We start from the raw sequence: 20,102 nt of genomic DNA, 5'->3' as shown, positions 1-20,102 counted from the left end.
GCGGGAAAAGTCGTCAATGGCGATCATCGCAGCGAAGTCTGCCTCACTCGACCTACTGACTAAGTGACAATTTCAGCGGGTGCATGTAAATTGGACATTTGGCCCGGCGCCCGAGAGATAGGGGAAAAGTGCGCGTTTTCGACACGTTCGAGTCAGTTGAGGATTTAGGGCGAATTGTTTGTCTGATCATGATCTTACTGTCACAATACTCAATAGGACAGTCCCCATCCTGAGATCAGGCTTTTTTTACTCCCATGTCATGTTCAAATCGACATGCGGAGTATATTGAAAACCACTGATTATGCCAGGAGGGACAGCCCCATTCTTCAAAGCAGCGAAGACGGAAGGAGTATGGGACAGCCCCTGACCGATTTTACAGTAATAATTGAAAAGCGGGAGATGGCGCTCGTGTAGTTGCGGAGGTGTGTCTTGTTTCATCGTCCGTGATTGGCCAAAAACGTGACCTTGATCGACACGGCCACGCACAACAACAATTCTGAGTTCTGAGCTCAGACTCCGATTCATCATCCAATTTCTTCGATTTATCATTCAAAATGTCGAGTTCGGGTACCATAGACACGGACTGCATGACAATGACAAGATATGTGTTGGCAGAACAACGCAAACATCCCAAAGCCACAGGCGATTTGACGCAGTTATTGAATGCAATTTTGACTGCGGTCAAAGCGGTGTCCTCAGCTGTGCGGAAAGCAGGCATTTCACGCCTGTAAGTACATGTACATGTGTACAATGTATATCACTAAAGTACTGTAGTGTAGAGTTGTCCTAATTGCACCGTCTCAATTGTAAAATAGTGTCAGTGATGTGAATACAACCTGGATTTTTTTATCTCGCTTTGAATTGGGTTACGTTTATGCCTACATTTGGTTTGATGAATGATGGATGAACCATATACAACAGATTTTTGGCCTGCTGATTGGTCGGATGGCATGAGCACAGGCACCTGTAATTAATTGGTTCCGGGTGATATAGCGGAATACCCACCAAATTGGCCCCTTTCCTGTTAGCATGGTTAAGCGCCTTTTGCGGTGAAATCCATCGGCTCATTCAATTCAAGGGTATTGCCCACTTAACCTGCCCGCATCACGGGTAATTTGCTAGTTCTCAATAATTGTTTCAGGTATGGCATGGCAGGTGATGTCAACATCCAGGGGGAGGAGGTGAAAAAGCTTGACGTCCTTGCCAATGACATGTTCATCAATATGTTGAAGTCATCCTTTACTACCTGTCTTCTTGTGTCGGAGGAGAATGAAAATGCCATAGTAGTGGACTTAGACAAACAAGTAAGAACCGTTTGAGCTGGAGCACAGTGTCCTAATAGTCAGAAAGTTATTATTAATCATACATTTTGTCGTTGCTGTACCTTTGCTTTTTGCTTGTGTCTAATTGTGTCTTTAGTTATTTATCGCATTGCTTTGATATACCTGTAGAGGTACCTCACAATTGTCCCTTGTTTAGTGTTGGTCCTTTGCTTTTGAAAATAAGACTCAACTCCTGAAGAGAAATAACTCCATTTTTAGTTCAAACCACTTTTGATGACGTCATTTGAGCCAAAAAGTATTTCCTTTTAGCTCGATTCTAAAAACTCTTTCAAAAAGGCTATTCAAACATTAAAATCAGGAACAAATATTATCAATATACTGAGCTATGTAAACATGATATACTGAGAAAACAAAGCGTCAGATTATCATGAGGAGAACTATCTAGTTAAATTCACTCTGCCACCTGCGTGAAATCGTCACAATCTTTGTGTGGTGGTGACGCAGACTGTTCTTCTTTCAATATGGCGACGATTAATGGTACTAGACGAAGAGGGACTTCATCTCAAAGTCATGTCCCCAGATCGCCCCTCATTTTCGAATGGTTCATTTGTAAAAGCTTTATTTTTTTACAGCATGGTGGCACAGATAAGGTATGGCCTGAAAAACTAACAAATAGTACTGTATTTACTAAGATTTTATGGAACGGTTGGAGAAGTTTGTTTATGGTCTGTTTCTGTTAGGACATGGTTGTTTTTGCTTTGTTATGTACCTTGATATTTGGGGACAAGCACTCTTGACCCCGCGAAAGGTCAATAAGATAAAGTTCAGACATTCATTAATACTAGTAATTCAATCAAGGTCAAATTGTAATCAGCATACAATGATGTGATCAAGATTACCATGATATTGAACCATCAGTTATACAACAGTGTATTTTCTTCATCAGAAGTTTGGCTTTAGATTGGCAGTCTAGGAAAATTAATAGCCATCACAGGATAGAGGCCATAAACAAGTTTTTCCAAAATAAACTTACTGATAATGATTTGTTCTCTTTTGTCATACGAGTTGACCTAAGAGTTGATGCTTTCAGTTGATGATGAAACAGTTATCAACTTATCTTCTTTCCCTATCATAACCCAAGCCCTCATTTCCAGGTTGAGGTGTTCACCCGGGGTGATTGTTCATACATGTATCAATTGGGAACAAGGCCGTCACTCCATTTCCATTCATATTTATCCTTCTCTTTTATTATCATTTCAAATATAATGCAACACCGTCCCTTTGTTAACATGTTGTGTCCAGTAGTGTCTTGATGTGATGATTTAAATTAGACTTAATTTTATCAGAGTCTTTCTGATTTTATGGAGGAGGATTTGGTTAATCATGCATAAGATTGAGCTGTCTTTATTTACTTTTATCTAGAGTGAGTATCCTTTTTATTAACTTTGTGGTGAAAGTTAACAGAGTCTAAGTTCCAACTATGTGACTGTTATCAACTTGATGGTGTATATATAAATGTATCTCGACCACTGATGGGGATTGCTTCATTGTTTGTTTCTTTTCGTATTTTACTTTTAAAAAAGATAACAACAACCTCTGTCAAGGAATAAGACTCAACAGTTAAAGCTCCATTCTGCCATTTCAGGGCAAGTACATTGTCTGTTTTGATCCACTTGATGGCTCATCCAACATTGACTGCCTAGTGTCGATCGGTACAATCTTTGGCATTTATAGAAAGGTACGTCCCCAACTTCAAATTGATCTCCCAAAGCTTTACAGTGAGTATGTCTACTTCGCATGGTAAATTCCTTTGTAACCACTGCTATTTGATGCTCCTTTTCATACTTTCTGTCCCAATAGCCAAATAGGCTTCACTGAATTTTAACTATGTCGTGTGTGAAGCTGTTCTACCCCGCCAAGTATTGCACTCTCACAGAGGAGTATGGGGTATTGGAAAGAGTTTACCTTTGACTGATCTTACATTTATCGTATTCAAACCATATTTTCTCTCATTTCTCTAGACTTCAGATGGCCAAGCAACTGAGAAAGATGCACTTCAGACAGGTCGACAGCTGGTGACGGCTGGCTATGCCCTCTACGGTAGTGCCACCATGGTTGTGCTCTCCACTGGCTGTGAGGTGAATGGATTCATGCTCGATCCTGTAAGTAGTGGAAAGGTGGACAATGACAAAACTAAGACATCTTCGCCTTTAAGTTGAAGTTATACACAGCAATGCTGCTTTTGCTTGCTTAAAAATGATTAGCAACAGAATTTTGGAAAGGAGAATATGGTTTTGGCATACCAAGAGGGGGCCCTTTCACAAGGGTGCGTGTCAAAATAACGTGCAAATTTAGACAAAATTTACATGACGCTTCTCTCACAACAATCCAGTACCCAGTAACAAGTCACCGCCAAGAATCGCCAGCCGTGGTTTTTTTGAGTATTTTAAAAGATGATTGAGGAATGCATTTGTTCTTTTTCAGTCTATTGGCGAGTTCATCTTGACAGATGCTAACATTAGAATCCCGTCACGAGGCAAGCTCTACTCCCTGAATGAAGGTTACGCCAAGGCTTGGGATCCAGCCGTCGCAGAATATGTCAACTCTAAGAAAGACCCTGGGGTAATTATGAAAATAGTTTATGATTTATAACAGAGCATGGGCAGTCACGAAGCAGGTTTCAGTGAAGACTCAGAATGACCTTGTTATAGTACAGCTGTTGTAAAAAAATGCTAAAAAAAATGTCTTTGTAAGTGAACAAGTTCTGACATGTCTTGAATGGCTTTGTGCAAGTTACTCCCAAGAAAGTAAAAACATGATTTGATAGGAAGCGATTTGATAGGAAGAATTAAGATCTTTATCATCTACAGTTGTCATCGATACTATTCTGATATCATATTTCAGCCGGGTAAGAAACCTTATGGTGCCAGATACATTGGTTCCATGGTAGCTGACGTACATAGGACACTCAAGTACGGAGGGATATTTATGTACCCTGCTACTAAGGAATCGCCTAATGGCAAGGTAAGACAGGTTCTAAATATTTACAAAATAAGCCCATGTGTACTTTGTTATGCCAGTTGTACTGGTATCAACACTGAAAAAGTGAAACGTGATAGTTTTCAGATATTTTTCACAGACCATGATGTTGTTACAGTGATATTAACTAAAAATGTGACGATCTTAGTCCTATGAATATTGGCCTATCAGTCCAATAATATAAGTGATAATTAACTTAAATTCAATCAAGAAGTATGAGGTTCCAAAAAGTCAAAATATTCAGATGGATATCTACTCCCTCTAATTGCAGTAAGTGTGAAGATGAAGTATTTTTTAGTCTTTATGAATTCTTGTTGCTATTGATAAAAAATTTCCACTCCAGCTCCGTCTTCTCTACGAATGCGTCCCAATGGCCTTCATCATCGAGAAGGCAGGTGGCATGGCAACAAATGGAAAAATCCCCATTTTAGACGTCCAACCGGAATCGATTCACCAGCGAATGCCTATTTTCCTGGGATCCAAAGATGATGTGCAAGATGTAATAGATTTATACAAGAAACACAGCCAGGCATGAGATACAAGGTTATGGACAATTAAATGGGATGTGATGCAAAGGACTTCTTGAAATATTTCTCAGAATATGAGAATTTGATTGAGGAGGTTGCAATTTCGAAAATAGTGCTATATTTCGATTAAATGAGGTTATGATAGAACAAATAGGAATTGTATAGAATGCAGTTTAGTAGAAATTCTATCTGATGATCTTGGCGTCTACTGATAACTTTGTCGTCGGAAAAAGGTTGTCTATAATGTTAAACATGTGTTGATAAATTATACTATCTGTTGGAGTACTGTAGTACATGACAATGTACATGTTGTGCCATAATCCTAATAGTACCACTACTAATAATCAATCTAATCATGATACTATAATTAAAATATTTATGGTGGTACTGGGTTGTCTAAATTTGTAAGCTTGTTTGTATATTTCAGTACTGCCATGGTTGCAATATATCTCTTTTCTTCAGGCTTCCTTGCGGTACCCAGCAGCCAACTGTTACAATGTTCCAAAATTACGGTCTATGATAGTTATTTCTCAATAAAGGTGATTAGTGACTTATTTAGTTAAAATTAGTGTTGTTGTCTGCTTTAGAGCCAGCTTATGTCATGTGCCACAGACACCCTGGCCAATGGGGTACTTTATGTATACAATAAAGTCCATTGACCATCTTCATACTATTTATTACTACAGTTGTATCTCTACCGTATTTATAGTATGAGCACCTGCCAACAAACAACATTGTCAATGGACTCTTCCTTCCTGTTATACAACCAGTACCCCATTCACCACAGTGGATATGATGTGATTCTAATCTTTGAATACGACTACTTCCTCTTGAATTCAAATACAGAGACAATAGAACATCCAGGGCCGACTGCTGTAGTCTACAATGCTCTTTGATGATACCTACATTATCAAGAATGTGCAAGTATCGGCAACCATCTGTGACCCATTGTGTCGCAACTGACCTTTCGAGGTTCTCGGACACCAAACAATTAAAGAATAAAACTTGTGTGGAAAAAATCATCTCATTTATTAAGTTACTGCACCTCTCCAGTACATACTCTTTTACATCTTTAGATAGCGAAGGAAGATTGACTTGGAATACAGCATACACCCAATTCCAATATATAGAGACAGTGCATTTCTTTAGCAAATATTGTCCTAAAAATAATGTTTTTCATCAACTTTGAGAATCCTCCTGTGGTATCCTTTGAAACTTTCCTTGCACAAATATACGAGGTACACTAAGTCCTTCCTTTTTGTTTACTGTGTCGCGATGCACATAATGACAGTCCAATACTTTATACCCAGCATTAATAAACAATTCTGAGAGAGTCTCTGAAAACATTAAAGAATATTAAGCACAAAAGGAGAATAATTTGAAGGCAACATTTTGTCCATCTAGGAGGGAGGACGAAAGAATCGACATTTTCGAAGAAGTTTGTTTTGGCGCTGACCAGTCATGCATTTCACCTGGAACAAAGGGTCACCATGGCTTAAGGCATTGTCCGAAGTCTGCTTGGGCCTTCTGAGTGCACATTTGATTTGTTTTGGCTCTGTTTCATCTTCTTCGAAAAGTCCTTTACAATCAAAATGTAGCAAGAATGGAGGCTGGGTATAGTGCCTTAGCTTTTGGACTAGTGATCCAGCCACAGTAAGAATGTGGTCTTGGGTAAGCGACTACTTTGACTTTTCTCAAATACTGACTTGCATCACCAATCCTTACCGATAGAGAAGTAATATGCTCTCGTTCCATCCTGTCGCACATATAAATTGTCCTGAAGCTTATGTCCTGGAGCAAATCTTAACTGGGCATAATCGTGGAGTCCATAGTCTCGGAACAGGACACTTCCACCTGGTTTAAGAACCTACATAAAGATGAATAATTTGATATTATGACAAGAAATGTCAAAATAACCCGGTTGTATTTGATTCAGCAATAATGATATTCCTCATTTGAGCATGGTTTCGATGTACTGTGAGATAGGATAGACCCCTATCGGGGACTTTGTCTAAATTTATCTAACCAACCTGACTCCTGCCTACTGACTGCCTTTAACAGGTAAAGAAAGGATTAGGTTCCTATAAAAGTTGACTTTGAGCTCTGCTCCATTCCTCAGTCTCGTCAGCTCTGATAGAACAGATTCCGTCCTGTTTCTGCATTACATACCTTCTGGTCAGTTGCGGAGTTACAGAGAGCAAAGTTACTGGCTCACCTTTGCTAAATTTTTCAACGCTGCTACCATTTTCTCTGGGTGTATAGCTGAGAGGACGAATATCATGGTGACAAGGTCAAGGCCATTTTCAGGAACATTTGAAGTTATGTCATCTTTTGTGATATCACACTGGAAAGCTGTGCATCTGTCTTCCTGGTACAGTTCATTATCCTGAAGCAGGATGAATGGAAATTATAACAAAACGCCACAGTCTCTCTCTGTGCAACACTAGCGATTTCATCAAAAGAGCAATCATGCTGAAATAGGTCCATAGGAAGGAAGGGTGTCATATTCAAAGCCCACAAATACTATAGACTTCAGAGGAATTTTTGCACGGCAAAAAGAACACTTATAACTTTGCAAAATAGTTACCTTAACGAACTGCACAGCCCTTGGGGAGAAATCACAAGCATAGAAATAGATTCCAGGGTATTCTTCAAGGAGTGGAAATAAGAAGTTCCCAACTCCACAACCAACTTCCAAAATCTTCAGGCTATTTGTGGTCTGAAAGTCAAGGAGTTAACAAATTGATTGCCTTAAATAAGTGTCAATCACTATAAAGCACAAACATGTAGCTCTTTTTATCCAAAAAGTTGTGATGAAGTAAACAGTAATCAGTCTTCTTCATGTTGGTTAGGAATTGATCAGTGGCATACTTTATGTTAGCTGACTCTGTGTGTCAGCTCAGACTCTCAACACTATTTCATACCTTTTCACAATTTAGCTCTTCAAATTCCCGCGTCGTCCAATGACGATCTTTATAGAACTTAGTAGTATTTCTCTTGTAAAACAAATCCCAGTTCTTTTGTGCTTCTTTTTCAAGTTTGTCCTGTTTGAATTCAGACACCAATTTGTTATCTTGTCTTGAAAGTGTTTGTTGTTCTTCTGTTGTAAGTTCTCTGGCTGTCTGACCAGTCACTTGATGAGGAGTTCCGCTATTACTGGACCCTTGGCCAGCAGGGACATCCAACTCAGATTTATCCTCCGTTCGTAGGTCACAGCAAGCCCTTCTATCCTCCATTTGGGATGCGAATCGTTGAAGACCTGATAATACAAGAAGAAGTTAAAGTACTGACTGTTTCAATACTGTTTACAAAGATATGATGTAGGGCTACCAAAGGAGATGTATGGATGCTTAAAATAGAAGGTCTTTTCCCCAATATTTCAAACAGCTGACGACAACAAGCAGTTTGCTTGTCACTACCAGGTATACTGGTATGTCTAAATTTACATACACGATCTACTTCAGAACTTGGTAATAGACGACCCTTAGGATTGGCATATTTATCTTTATACTAGTAACAAGTAAGCTTTACTATATGATGATGATGATGATGATGATGATGTACACACAGCAGTGTTGCAGTTGCACACATTTTATACACTGTATACTATATGTAAGGTAATGAGATGATGGCTCACAAAGTCATCGGATTTTGAGGACAAGAGCGATTTTGATTTCTGTACGTAAATACTCTTCTTTATCTTCTAATATTGTTATCCATGCCAGACACAATCAAATTTACATACAATGCTGAAATTAGTCTCCTGCAGTGACTTTAGATGGGCTTCTGAAGGCCTCAATATGTAAACAATGCCATGTGCATTTTTTGCTGCCCTCTATCAGGAAAAAGTTGAACCACCTAATAACCAGCAAAATGGCGGATGTGGGAGAACAGTCTGGAAAATCATTCACAATTATCGTGAAAACACCCAAAGAAAAGCAGGATGTGTCCGTTTCTGCGGATGCTACGATAAGAGAGGTAAATATGCTACTTAATATAACCCTATAAAAGTGATCAGTGCTATCCTTAATGACGAAAACCGGTCACTAATGGCCGCTTCCGCAGTCATGACGTCGACAAATTAAAAACATGCAGATTCATCATTACAAAATGTACACTACGATACACTACTGTCTACATGTACGCGCGCAGTGCATGTTTGTATGTATTGTATTTATGTAACGTGTACCACGTATGCAAGGTACTCAAAGAATGGTACACTGTGCCCCCCTGCACATCGGTGCCCCAACCACAGGCATAGTCCATTCAATTCATAAATGTTATGTCCCTCATTGACTTTGTATGTAATGTTCATTGCGCGATATAATGATATTGTAGGCCTAGGCCCTATAGGCCTATTGCCACTTCGGCGTACCGTAGTATCACCATTTACGTCATGATGTTCATTCCAATTAAATAGTGGCGATACAACGCAGTCTCTTCTCACGACGTGGCGATGCAATATCGCCCAACATTACATCATGGCATTCAATTCATGCGATGCCACCCCACTGGCACACCGATCAACAACAACAGGTTAAGGTACAAGAGACTGTTGCACTAGGACAGATTAAAACTTTGGTCGTGGATATGAAGATGGTTTACTATTGTTGAATTTGTTCTCTCTTTCAGTTCAAGACAATAATTTCTGCAAAGTTTGAAGACACACCCATTGAACAGCTCTGTCTGATCTTCGCCGGAAAAATCTTGAAAGATGACGAATCTTTAAAGCAGCACGGAATAAAAGATGGTCTCACCGTTCACTTGGTTATCAAATCAGCCAATCGGGTAAGTAGCGCCACTTTGCAGGACCACTGTAGTGTAAAGGTCACGATCCAGTGTCTTCGTAACCTTCCCTAATTTTAATGCGTCCAGAAATAATAGGCTTGTTTGTATTTGCAGCTACACCATTATACTTAGACTCTCCATCCGTGCTGTTTCTTCATATTTGAGTTCTAGGTCCTACCACTCCTCATTCACGAGCCTTATATTCTGTCTTTAACAGGCGCAAGAACAAGCTGCACAGTCAAGTACAACAACTGGGCCATCTTTGGTAAGTTACAGAACAATTCATCCTAGAGTAGTACCGGAATGCCTTGGCACTTTGAGCATAAGTTCCTTGGAAAAGCGCTATGTAGAGCTGCCCACCCCGACTCGACTCAATGAAAGAATATCCCCCTAATTGCCTACTCATCAGTGGCACATCCTCCATGGTTGGTACAAGGGAGTGTTTATACCCCTTTCTGTCTGCACGTATCATTGTATGACCATTATACCTCTAGGCAATGATACAGAATTGTTCATGAACCTATCAAAGAATCAATCATGGTCAGTGTAGAACAAGAAGAAAGTTCTGGAATATCAAAACAATGACACGATTACATAATTACAGACCTTTGTAACGCAAATCAGTTAAAGCCTCGGTGGTGTTTATTGAAGATTCTTCTGGAAGTAGAATCAATTGAAATGGTGCTCTCATTCCTGCATGTACAAAAAATATAAACAAAAAGAACTCCACTTGATATTGATTACATGTTTGTTGATACACCTGTGTGTCATCATAAGGTATATTCATTGATCTCGAATTATTAGCGAGTGTGATTACTAGCACGGTGCTTGCGCGAGTAAGTGCTACAGCTTAATTTTTGTCACTTGCTGCTCAACTCCAAAGTGAGCAACACTCAATTCATTTCTGATATCATTCAGCAGAGTAGCATACCAGACATTAGCACCTTCAAAGTGTTTCTGACATTTCTTAGCATAGAGTACTTTACACGATTTTATCTTTTTCAAATAACCATAAAAAAACTAAACAATGGCATTTTTTTAAATTTATGTAAAAAACACGTTTGCCCTCAGGCGTTCCATTTGATGACAGATTAAACCCAGTTATAAGTGACAAATTGTATGGTTTGTAGATTATTATGTCATTTGTTGTCATCAGTTGTTACACGTCAGTTGCAGTGGTGAGAAGGGTTAAACTTTGAGAAAGGTCAGCCTTATCTCCAGCATCAGCTTGTCTAGTGTGGGTGCTGAAACATTCACTTATTCAATAATTCATTTGTCACCGGTACGTTTCATGAAAATGTGTTTTGTTGGAATGTTCCAGAAAGTTCATCAGATAACATAAATGAATTGTATTGATTTGTTTCAACTTTGAAGCTGTGATATGTATCATAACAAAGCAAGAGCTAGCATCGATGGTGTGCTTGTCGTTTGATTTCAAATGAGCGTTGGCGTGGCAGTGTATGCCTTGAGAAAAGTGGAACTGGTTCGTTCGATACATTTGGCCTGGGGTCGAAGAATAGATCCGATCTATAAGACTGTGTGCCAGAATGGTTTAGGTGAACGAATCGTGGCTGGTGTCATGTTTGCTATACAGTGCAATGTGGAATAGTGCTTGAAATTTTTTTTGAGTCTGGTTTTGCCTTGTGCCCTGCCAGCAAGCGATTTTTATCGCTACAACCTGGGACAAAACATGATGACGTCGCCATAGTTGTTTGCCTGGAATAAAGCCACTGATTGGTTGAATTGCAATTAGAAGTCATGGCGTTGTGGCTTTAGTGGCTTCTAGTCTAAAAATCACAGGAAAATTACTGAAATGACCATGGGGAATAGCGGACAGTAACGACTGTTGACTATGGCACCAGCAACCCTTGCAGTCCCTCTTGATTCTTTTATTACCCAGATTTACCTCTTCATTTCTAGTCACAACAGCGACCAAACGTTGATGCGACTCCATTCGGTCTTGGCAGTTTAGGTGGTCTGCAGGGCTTGCAGGGTCTTGGTCTAGGATCTCAACAATTCGGAAACTTGCAGGAAAGGATGCAGAGAGAGGTACTTCATTGCTTTTCAATCTCTGGCAGGCAGCTGTATTGATTGGCTGACTACTATTCTTGATTTTTAGCTATGAAATACAGATTACAGTGGAACCCCGGTAACACGACCTCCCAAGGGACTAAGCCGAAGTGGTCGTGTTACCGGGGTGGTCGCGTTAGTGAATTTAAGAATCATAAGTAGGTTTTCCCGCCAAAACATCGTCCTAGCAGATATGCTGTGTGTACATTGACATGCATTAATGACTACGCCACCGGGTGATTCGATAATTTGTGTGTATATCACGAATAAAAAATCATTTTCTTGAGTGTTTTGCGTTTAATTTACAACTTATGTAAATGAGTAAATAAACTGACGAGAGCTAATTAGACCAAACATTACATTAAAACTTGAGCATGCTAATTAGAGCAAGCATGTCATTCACACCATCGGCAGCTGCCCTTCTTGATGTCAAGCTAATATTCCCGCTAACAGAGAGGTGATGTGAGAAGATGTTGAGAATTATTCCTGATGTCTTCCTGCTTTAACTTCAGCCAATTTGAACTGGTACTGATTAAATCATCTTTTTAAAAACGTATTTTATCAATATTACGACGTAGTAAGCATTCTTTACTTTGAGTGTCGGTACTCTTACTAATCAACATAATTTATTTGTCCTAAAAACTACGTGTGCATGCCTCTTGACATCATTTAATACTAAATGATGAAAAACAAACCGTGAGTCGAAAAGAAAGTTTATTCTTCATTTTATTTGCGCTTACATTTGATCAAACTCACTTACACATCATTTATTTTCATATGGATTCCCATGGTCATTGTGTTCGAGGTGCTAACTATCAACACGGATTTGCGAGAAGGTGCCAATTGATACGATGCGGTCATGGTTGATTACGGCAATTAGGCCTCATGGTCGCGTTAGCGGGGTTAATTTGCAGTTTGGGACCGACCAAGCTGGTGGTCGCGGTCTGGGTACCGGGGTGGTCGTGTTAGCGAGGGCCAGTTAATGAGAATTAGAGAGAAAACCATTCGGGACCGGAGAATTTTGGTCGTGTTCGCGGGGTGGTCGCGTTACTGAGGTGGTCGCCGACCGGGGTTCCACTGTACTTTACACCCCACCAAGGCTTAGCTGCAAACGTAAAGGAAACACCTACTTCAGGGTTTGATTTTCCCACTTGTCTGCTTGCCCTGGACAACCAAATGATCAGACGGGCAAGTTACTTTTGTAAAAAGGTTGTTCTGTGGGCAACATACTCGTAAAAAACTCTTCAGTTCTACCAAAACCTTTTGCAGGGCAACTGTCCAATTCTGACCCACAAGCAGGCATCTTAGAACACTTGCCCTTCTGACAACCACACAGAAAAAAACTTAAAATTTCGACCACTCATCAATGGTTTGTCTTTGAATTTTGTGTTTTATTTCAGATGTTGCAGAACCCAGATATGGTGCGACAGATGATGAGCAACCCTATTGTTCAGCAGTTAATGGAAAACCCGGACGTCATGCGAGAAATCATTATGAGTAACCCACAGATGAGAGAGCTAACTGAGGTAAGAATAATTTGTTATTTAAACTATTTTATGTCATAATAGTGGTAAGGCATCCGCTTCCGAATCGAATGACGAAGGATCGTGATCTGTGGACATCAAGAAACCTACCGACAACCTTGGCAATCGCACAACTTCTAACTCTTACTGTTATCGGATTCTGTCAGTGCACACACTGTTAAACGGCACATATTTCCTGGAATTGAGAGGACCTAGTCTAGATTTTGATTTATATTTTTGAAGTTCTTACGTATATGTGCAGACTATCAGACTGTTTTGGTTCCGTTTTAGCCTTTAAAGTGACTGTTTGAGTATCTTTTGCAGCGTAATCCTGAAATCGGTCACATGTTGAACAACTCTGACATGATGCGACAGATGATGGAGATGGCGCAGAATCCGTCAATGATGGCGGAGCTGATGAGGAGTCAGGACCGGGCCATGAGTAACCTCGAGGTAACTAAGTTTTGTTCAAACATTTTCTGGGCCGGACCCAAGGGAGGGGGGGAGGTGAAGGGAAGGTGTTTCTACTTCATTTTACTGACACGCATGATCTATTTATTACAATTTTCTCGAATCAGAAACAGGACCAGCAGTTTGTGCTCCTTGACACTCTAAAAAAGCAGTCTGACAGTGACCTCACTCCCCATAATTATAGTCATGAATCAAGCTCATATTTTCAATCTTTGACTCAATTACCCTTTTTGTTTTCAGTCGATTCCTGGCGGCTTCAACGCTCTCCAGAGGATGTATCACGATATACAAGAGCCAATGATGAGCGCTGCCCAGGACAGCATGGGAGGGAATCCTTTTGCATCACTCGTTAATAATGGTGAGTTTGACGCTGCTGGCCGTCTGCCTCTTTCTTATGTTTCTTTCTTTGGGATTTCATCTCTGTAATGTACTTGACCTGAGCAGCTTGTTTTTATCTAAGTGATAACAGCTAAGTGCTCTTCATCTCGCCATCTTTCAGGAAGTGGTACAGGAGGAAATTCGGGGCAGCAAGGTCGTGAGAACACAGATCCATTGCCAAATCCTTGGGCTCCTGGAGGCGGTTCGTCATCATCAACATCTAGTAGTACAGGTACAACTACTACTAATACCAGTAGCCGTGCTGGTGGGCCACATGGTACGTACCAGTGCTAACAGCTTGTTTCCTCTTCTCTTCAGCTTTTCCTCTATACTTGGATTTGTTACTCTCCAGGTAGTACTCCCCCCACCAAGGTGGGTTGAGAGTTTAGGCATTTATTTTGAGGACTACTTGTTGTGGCAAGAATCCCCTTTAGCTCGATTTTAGATGAGATGAATACGTCAACCACCCCAAAAACTCAATATGTAAAATGATATAAAAAGCAACTATTTTACTTTAAAATAGCCCATGACGTGAACAATTTTGCATCTGTGGACCTAAGGTCTGGTGTTCTAATCCTTGCCCATTTTTTGACCCGTTAGAAAATGTTGTCTTTAGATCAGTCGTCGTTATTTCAGGCATGTTTAACACGCCGGGAATGCAGAGTCTCCTTCAGCAGATGGCCCAGGACCCCCAACTGATGAACCAGGCGTTCCAGGCTCCGTACATGCAGCCAATGCTCCAGTCGCTCAGTAACAACCCAGACCTTGCCCGGCAGGTTATCGGCAATAATCCAATGTTTGCAAACGATCCTGCTCTACAGTCTCAACTAACAGATCAGTTACCGGTTCTTCTACAGCAGGTTAGTGCTTTGAAACAATGCATTACATTTATATGCCCTTTAGGCCAATTGACCCCAATGAAAGCTGTTTCGTTTCATGGGGGTCAATATTATTAAGATTTGGCCTGATAACCCTTTGATAAGGCATTTCCAGCTTGTTGACCCACATTGTCACAAATATTAGATAAGCCAGCATGAAACCATGTAAATTCCCTATTTCTAGATGCAGAATCCGGCAATCCAGCGGACGTTGTCCAACCCAGCCGCCATCGAGGCCATCATGCAGATTCAGCAAGGCATGCAGCGCCTCCAGAGTGAAGCACCAGAACTAGTGACCGGGTAAGGAGATAAATGAATCCACAAAGTCTCGGCATATCAGGTCTTTGTAACCCTATCAGCCTCTCGACCACAGTGATGCGCTCTGACTTGTGTCTGGTATTTAGGGTTTCATCTATTACAACCTTCCATGGTTACATATACAGTTGAAATATAAAAACACTTGTCATGTTCTTGTTATCATAGTCAGCTGTCGTCTGTCTCTAACTTCTTGAGAGGTTCTATCAAAAGCTAAGTGCTACAAATCAGTGATGACATGTTTATTGAGATGATGGGTTCTTTTGGTCTCTTTCTCCCAGTGTGTCTGTATCACCAAGTCCACTCATTTTGAATTTCATTTTGCAGGATGACAGGTATATCTGGCCTGACGGTCCCCCCACGATCAACCCCCTCAACAGGCACTGGCTCTGGCACGACAACCACTCAGTCCACGGGCACGGCAACAACTCAGTCCACGACATCAACTACATCTAGTGGAACAGGAACGACGCCAACGTCGTCATCAACGCCGTCTGGAGCGCCCGATTCACAATTCAACACACTGATGACGTCAATGTTACAGGCAATGGCTGGAAACCGAACGGGGGGACCCGGACAATCACCACAGGTCAGCAATATTTCAAAGTTTTAATATCAATGTGTCTCATGGCATAACAGTCATTGTAGTGCCATTTGAATACTGAAACAGAAAATAGTCTGCAGCGGTCAAGAGTCACCTTTGTAGTCTGTCTGTACAAGTTGGGAGGAGTTACACCCATGATGGATGTCATGACTCCATAGAACTCATTTTTCTTCATTTTGATATTCAGAGTTCACTACCTCCGGAACAGCAGTTTGCCTCTCAGCTGCAGCAGTTAGAGACAATGGGATTCATAAACACAGAGGATAATATAAGAGGTCAGTGTCTACCGATTGTTTATTTATACACCCTAATTTTCAGCCTGTCGATCTAGATGAATCCCCCTTTATCTAAAAACGAAGACACTACAGTCATTATCACCACCAATCAAGATTTGCCATTTGCTTTTACTCTGTCCAGCATTCGACAACGCAGGCCATGGTAGAAATCAATTCATGAGCTGATGCAATCCTACACATTTCATTGTATTCACCAGATCCCTATGTAACATCTTGATCTGTGTAAGGATTTTATTTCTTAGAAAGACCCTTCGATTACATTACTTACCAATGGGGGCCGGTGGAGGCCCTTGTATTGTATCTGTACCACAGCATATCCTCTTAAATGTGATTAATTAAGTCATAAGCATTTTCGTGAATGGGTCATTCTGATTTGATTGACAAATTGAGGGATGAATTCCAATACATGAATATTCTGTCACCTCCAATCTATTACTTCAAATGCTGAGCTGTTCTGCTGAAATGGACAAAAGTATGTCCATCCCAAAAGTTTTAAAAACGCCCAAATCCTATTCTATGTGTCTGTTCAAACTGACTTTAAAGACATTATAACTATATTCGTCCCATTCTTTTGTCTTTCTGTTAATTTATTCGCAATATTTTTGTCTTCCAGCATTAACGGCGACATGGGGTGATGTGAATGCTGCAATAGACAGACTTTTACAAATACAACAACAAAATCAACAAAGGTGATAAGCTTCATGTAATGCTTTAAGTGTTAGTAAAATTCACTGTAATTTATATCCACGGATGAAGGACATTCAAATTCACTGGACTAAGACTGTGACTGTTTGGTGCCAATTCTATACAGGGTGTTACAAAAAAAAAGGTTCGATATCATAACTATTAAAAGCCCCAACACAGGTGTATCATCTGGGGTGATATCTACTAAGGAATGTGAGTCAGAGTGCACAGGATTTCTTGCATATGAATATGGACCTTCTCAGTATGTAGCAGGCCGGCTGCTTGTTTGTAATATGTTGTAGGTACATTCAAGGGATTGTTTTATAGAACTGGGATGTTTTTTCTGTGGCGCCCTGTACAAATTCACACTGGACTGTTTCTGTTCACTGTGCCTGGAACGTTTTCAGCCTCATCAACATTATCTGAACTGAACCTGGCTAAATATTATGATATTTAATTTCTTTTTTTCTGTATTCTTACTTATCATTTTCCTGTGAGTTCTTTATAAAATCCTCCTCCAAAGTACAAGCCTTGAGACATTTCTGATTCTTGACCAACCGATTTTCAAATAAATATTTTTTTTGAACAATCATTAGATGTCAATACTGCATTTTGATTTAGTTATTTTCTCATAAAACTATTAGTGTAGTATTGTACAGATGGGTTCTGATATCGGGTATGAGAGTTTGCCGCCTTTGGGCAGAATTTCGCCCTTTTCCAGCATGGGTGGTCCTCGTTCTAAAAATTACCCTCATCAGTTTTATCCACTTTTGTAAAAAACAATTATAACACCCAAGGCCTCAAAATCATGATTTAGGTGCAAACTGCTCTTAAAAATATGATAGACTTTTGTATCCCGAGTGCGCAGAATTGTGTTTACTGCACATTCTCTACCTTTTTCTGAAGGGGCGTTTTCATCTCTGATATATTTGAATAGTCCATGACAGTTGGATTGGTCCTTTCACACCATAATCCTTGTGTTCATAAAGAGTGTGCTAAACACAGTAGGATTCAAGATCCTTTCTATATTCAGGTTCAGAACAGAATTGTAGCTGCAGCCATTTCCTCAATCTTTGAATGGAATTTGTGTCTTAAGTTGTGGTCCAGTCGCATGTACAAAGTTTAAAGTGCGCATTAATTGTGCGTTTTTGAGTTGGCCTTTGCTCGTAATTTGTATTTCTGTAGTAATGGTGTGAAAGGGCCTATTCTCATCTTAAGGCTTCCAATGAGTTGTAAAATTACTCTGAAAAGTAGACCTGAATGAATGCACTTTTTTACACTTCGATGTTTTTCTGGTAGCACTGTATTGAGAGCCTTCTAAAACTTTTGTGTCAACTTTTTCTGTAGATTTCCGGGAAATTCATGAAGACCAAACGTCAAAGATTCAAGTTGCGAAAAGATGTGAAAATGAAGGCGATGTCAGTTGTACCAGAAGAAGAGGTTTAATCAACGGTATAATTTCTATCAAAATATATATATATAGTCGTAAGTGTGTCAATGTGCACTCTATTTTAAACTTTCACTAAATCCGATCGGATAACTCATCTAATCCATCTGCTTTAAACGGCCTTTTGTTCATAAGTAAGTGAAAGGCCAACGCCATTTGTTCAAAATTTGAAATTTAAAATTGAATTTGTGATTGTTTAATTATGTATATGCACACTGAATATAAATTTCAACATTGCTGTTTGGATATAGATATGCTCTATATGTCAATTTTCATCATGTTGACACATCTAGTTCCTGTTCAGCGGCAATGTTTATTTTTATTTACTTGTGAAACTAGTGAATACAATTTACACAAACGACGTAGGCCTTTAAAGTGATTTAATTTGAGGTGAAAATGTCATATTGCTCCTTTTCTCTTTATGTTATTATATATTGTCACCAACTTCAGCAGGCCTGTCAACAAAATATTGTATATACATGTACTATTAGCCAGAAAATGGTTAAGAAGGAGTTATGAAATCATCGCTGTGATTGGTTAATGAAAATGGCATTGAGCCGTTATCAGCCAATCAGATAGAACCTTGCAAGGTTTTTTCATGACTTCTTCGCATGAAGGACTCAGCGAAAGATTTTACGCAAAAGTACTACGATTAGGATAGTAGATCCTTTCATATATATTATTGACTTAAAGCCGGCATCATCTGTCATAACGATCATCGCTTTAGACGGGTTCAGTTTACGATGTCATCATTTACATGTTACATTAATTAGTTGCTTAGAGTTGTCTCGTTATTCAGCCCAGTTCATGTAAACTAACTACATTGTGAACTAGATATATGATTTGATTATCTGTATCCGACATTGTTACCTTCTGCAATTGTGGTGATTTTTATGAGGGGGAAACGAAGACGAATCTCGACTTGTAACAAAGACAATAATGATTTCTGTAGGTGTATACTCATGGGCTGCTTACTCTTACACATTTGGGTGAAATTTCATGCGTTTTTAGGCCTGTTTAAACTTTGTTAGGACCATTTTACACTTTGACTCGAGGAAAAGTGTTTTTAAATTGTGCTGAAGTCATCATAACACTTTTCATCAAGGTTTTTACACATTGTTGGACTTAATGGGAGGCCGTCCTTCTGACATTGGCCTCCACAGATTTGCTCGTGAAATTACATAGCAATACATATATCACTGAGGAGTATCATATTCCTCCAAAATTCACAGTCATACGCTGTCACGATGAGTGTAATAACAGCCAAAGTTTTTATCATCGTATCATTGTGATACCTTTGAAAACTAAGCACATCTCGGACCACTGGGGCGGTTAACAGTTGCATTTTACTCGCATTGTTTCTAGTGAGATATTCTGGTGAATCATAATAACAAAATATGCCATATTTTTGTATCTAATTCAGGACTGTTGCTGGCTTTTTGGACATGAGGAGTGGGGCAAAGCACCTCTTGTCCTCCATCAGTCTGAAAATCGGCCAAAATCTGTATGGAAAACATATTTTTTGGTGACCCTTGGGGGCATTTGCCCCCCCCCCTCCCAGCTCCCTCTAGGTACCACCCTGTTATAAGTTGGTCCTTCTAATCGTGCATGAGAGTTTGTGAAATTTTGAATCCTTATAGGCCTAGAGTTCAGCTATTGTTGAAGACGTTGCGGCTTTCATCAGTGTATTCATTCCAATGGCAAAAATAAACCATTGATTATTAGAATTTTGTGTTATTCTCCTGTTTTTCAATCTTTGTTGGAACTAAACCGGTACAATATGTAAAATCAGACCCCAA

At 39.8% G+C, this 20,102-nt stretch overlaps 3 protein-coding genes across 4 annotated transcripts; 2 read left to right on the top strand and 1 right to left on the bottom strand.

The window, feature by feature from the left end:
* The first annotated feature begins 444 nt into the window (after positions 1–444).
* Positions 445–5,414, top strand: LOC135482736 (fructose-1,6-bisphosphatase 1-like). 2 transcript variants are annotated; one of them, XM_064763057.1, is made up of 8 exons: positions 445–727; positions 1,142–1,304; positions 1,916–1,933; positions 2,929–3,021; positions 3,305–3,445; positions 3,768–3,905; positions 4,188–4,307; positions 4,666–5,414. In XM_064763057.1, exons 1-8 carry the CDS (start codon positions 555–557, stop codon positions 4,855–4,857), a joined length of 1,038 nt encoding a protein of 345 aa, XP_064619127.1. In that variant the 5' UTR covers positions 445–554; the 3' UTR covers positions 4,858–5,414. The 2 variants fall into 2 exon arrangements, with proteins under 2 accessions (XP_064619127.1, XP_064619128.1); XM_064763058.1 differs by lacking the exon at positions 1,916–1,933 and having other exon boundaries at positions 4,666–5,413.
* A 306-nt stretch (positions 5,415–5,720) lies between these two features.
* LOC135483727 (tRNA N(3)-methylcytidine methyltransferase METTL6-like) lies at positions 5,721–8,676 on the bottom strand. The gene is made up of 6 exons (XM_064764735.1): positions 8,595–8,676; positions 7,774–8,108; positions 7,437–7,568; positions 7,065–7,235; positions 6,575–6,716; positions 5,721–6,186 (listed from the first exon to the last, which is right to left on the bottom strand). The coding sequence occupies exons 2-6, from the start codon at positions 8,083–8,085 to the stop codon at positions 6,029–6,031; spliced, it is 915 nt and encodes a 304-aa protein (XP_064620805.1). The 5' UTR covers positions 8,086–8,108; positions 8,595–8,676; the 3' UTR covers positions 5,721–6,028.
* Positions 8,677–8,722: 46 nt separating this feature from the next.
* On the top strand, positions 8,723–20,030 carry LOC135482735 (ubiquilin-1-like). Its single transcript, XM_064763056.1, has 14 exons — positions 8,723–8,827; positions 9,482–9,637; positions 9,855–9,902; positions 11,558–11,686; positions 13,108–13,233; positions 13,555–13,683; positions 13,942–14,059; positions 14,201–14,356; positions 14,716–14,939; positions 15,142–15,257; positions 15,600–15,861; positions 16,064–16,151; positions 16,786–16,861; positions 18,204–20,030. The coding sequence occupies exons 1-14, from the start codon at positions 8,723–8,725 to the stop codon at positions 18,220–18,222; spliced, it is 1,752 nt and encodes a 583-aa protein (XP_064619126.1). The 3' UTR covers positions 18,223–20,030.
* The last annotated feature ends 72 nt before the right edge of the window (positions 20,031–20,102 follow it).

The sequence above is a fragment of the Lineus longissimus genome, chromosome 2 (assembly GCF_910592395.1).
Source record: "Lineus longissimus chromosome 2, tnLinLong1.2, whole genome shotgun sequence".
NCBI lineage: Eukaryota > Metazoa > Nemertea > Pilidiophora > Heteronemertea > Lineidae > Lineus > Lineus longissimus.
Note: the sequence above shows the minus strand (reverse complement) of the source record. Positions and strands in the feature narration are given on the sequence as shown.

Bases quoted from the DNA above. Each gene is read 5' to 3' on its own strand.
- LOC135482736 (XM_064763057.1), top strand. From the start codon at position 555: ATGTCGAGTTCGGGTACCATAGACACGGACTGCATGACAATGACAAGA. The intron at 3,446-3,767 runs GTAAGTAGTGGA...GTTCTTTTTCAG, and splicing joins ATGGATTCATGCTCGATCCT to TCTATTGGCGAGTTCATCTT. The intron at 4,308-4,665 runs GTAAGACAGGTT...TTTCCACTCCAG, and splicing joins AGGAATCGCCTAATGGCAAG to CTCCGTCTTCTCTACGAATG.
- LOC135483727 (XM_064764735.1), bottom strand. From the start codon at position 8,085: ATGGAGGATAGAAGGGCTTGCTGTGACCTACGAACGGAGGATAAATCT. The intron at 7,569-7,773 runs GTATGAAATAGT...CTTGACTTTCAG, and splicing joins AAGAGCTAAATTGTGAAAAG to ACCACAAATAGCCTGAAGAT. The intron at 6,717-7,064 runs GTGAGCCAGTAA...ATCTTTATGTAG, and splicing joins CGTTGAAAAATTTAGCAAAG to GTTCTTAAACCAGGTGGAAG.
- LOC135482735 (XM_064763056.1), top strand. From the start codon at position 8,723: ATGGCGGATGTGGGAGAACAGTCTGGAAAATCATTCACAATTATCGTG. The intron at 11,687-13,107 runs GTACTTCATTGC...GTTTTATTTCAG, and splicing joins AGGAAAGGATGCAGAGAGAG to ATGTTGCAGAACCCAGATAT. The intron at 15,258-15,599 runs GTAAGGAGATAA...TTCATTTTGCAG, and splicing joins GCACCAGAACTAGTGACCGG to GATGACAGGTATATCTGGCC.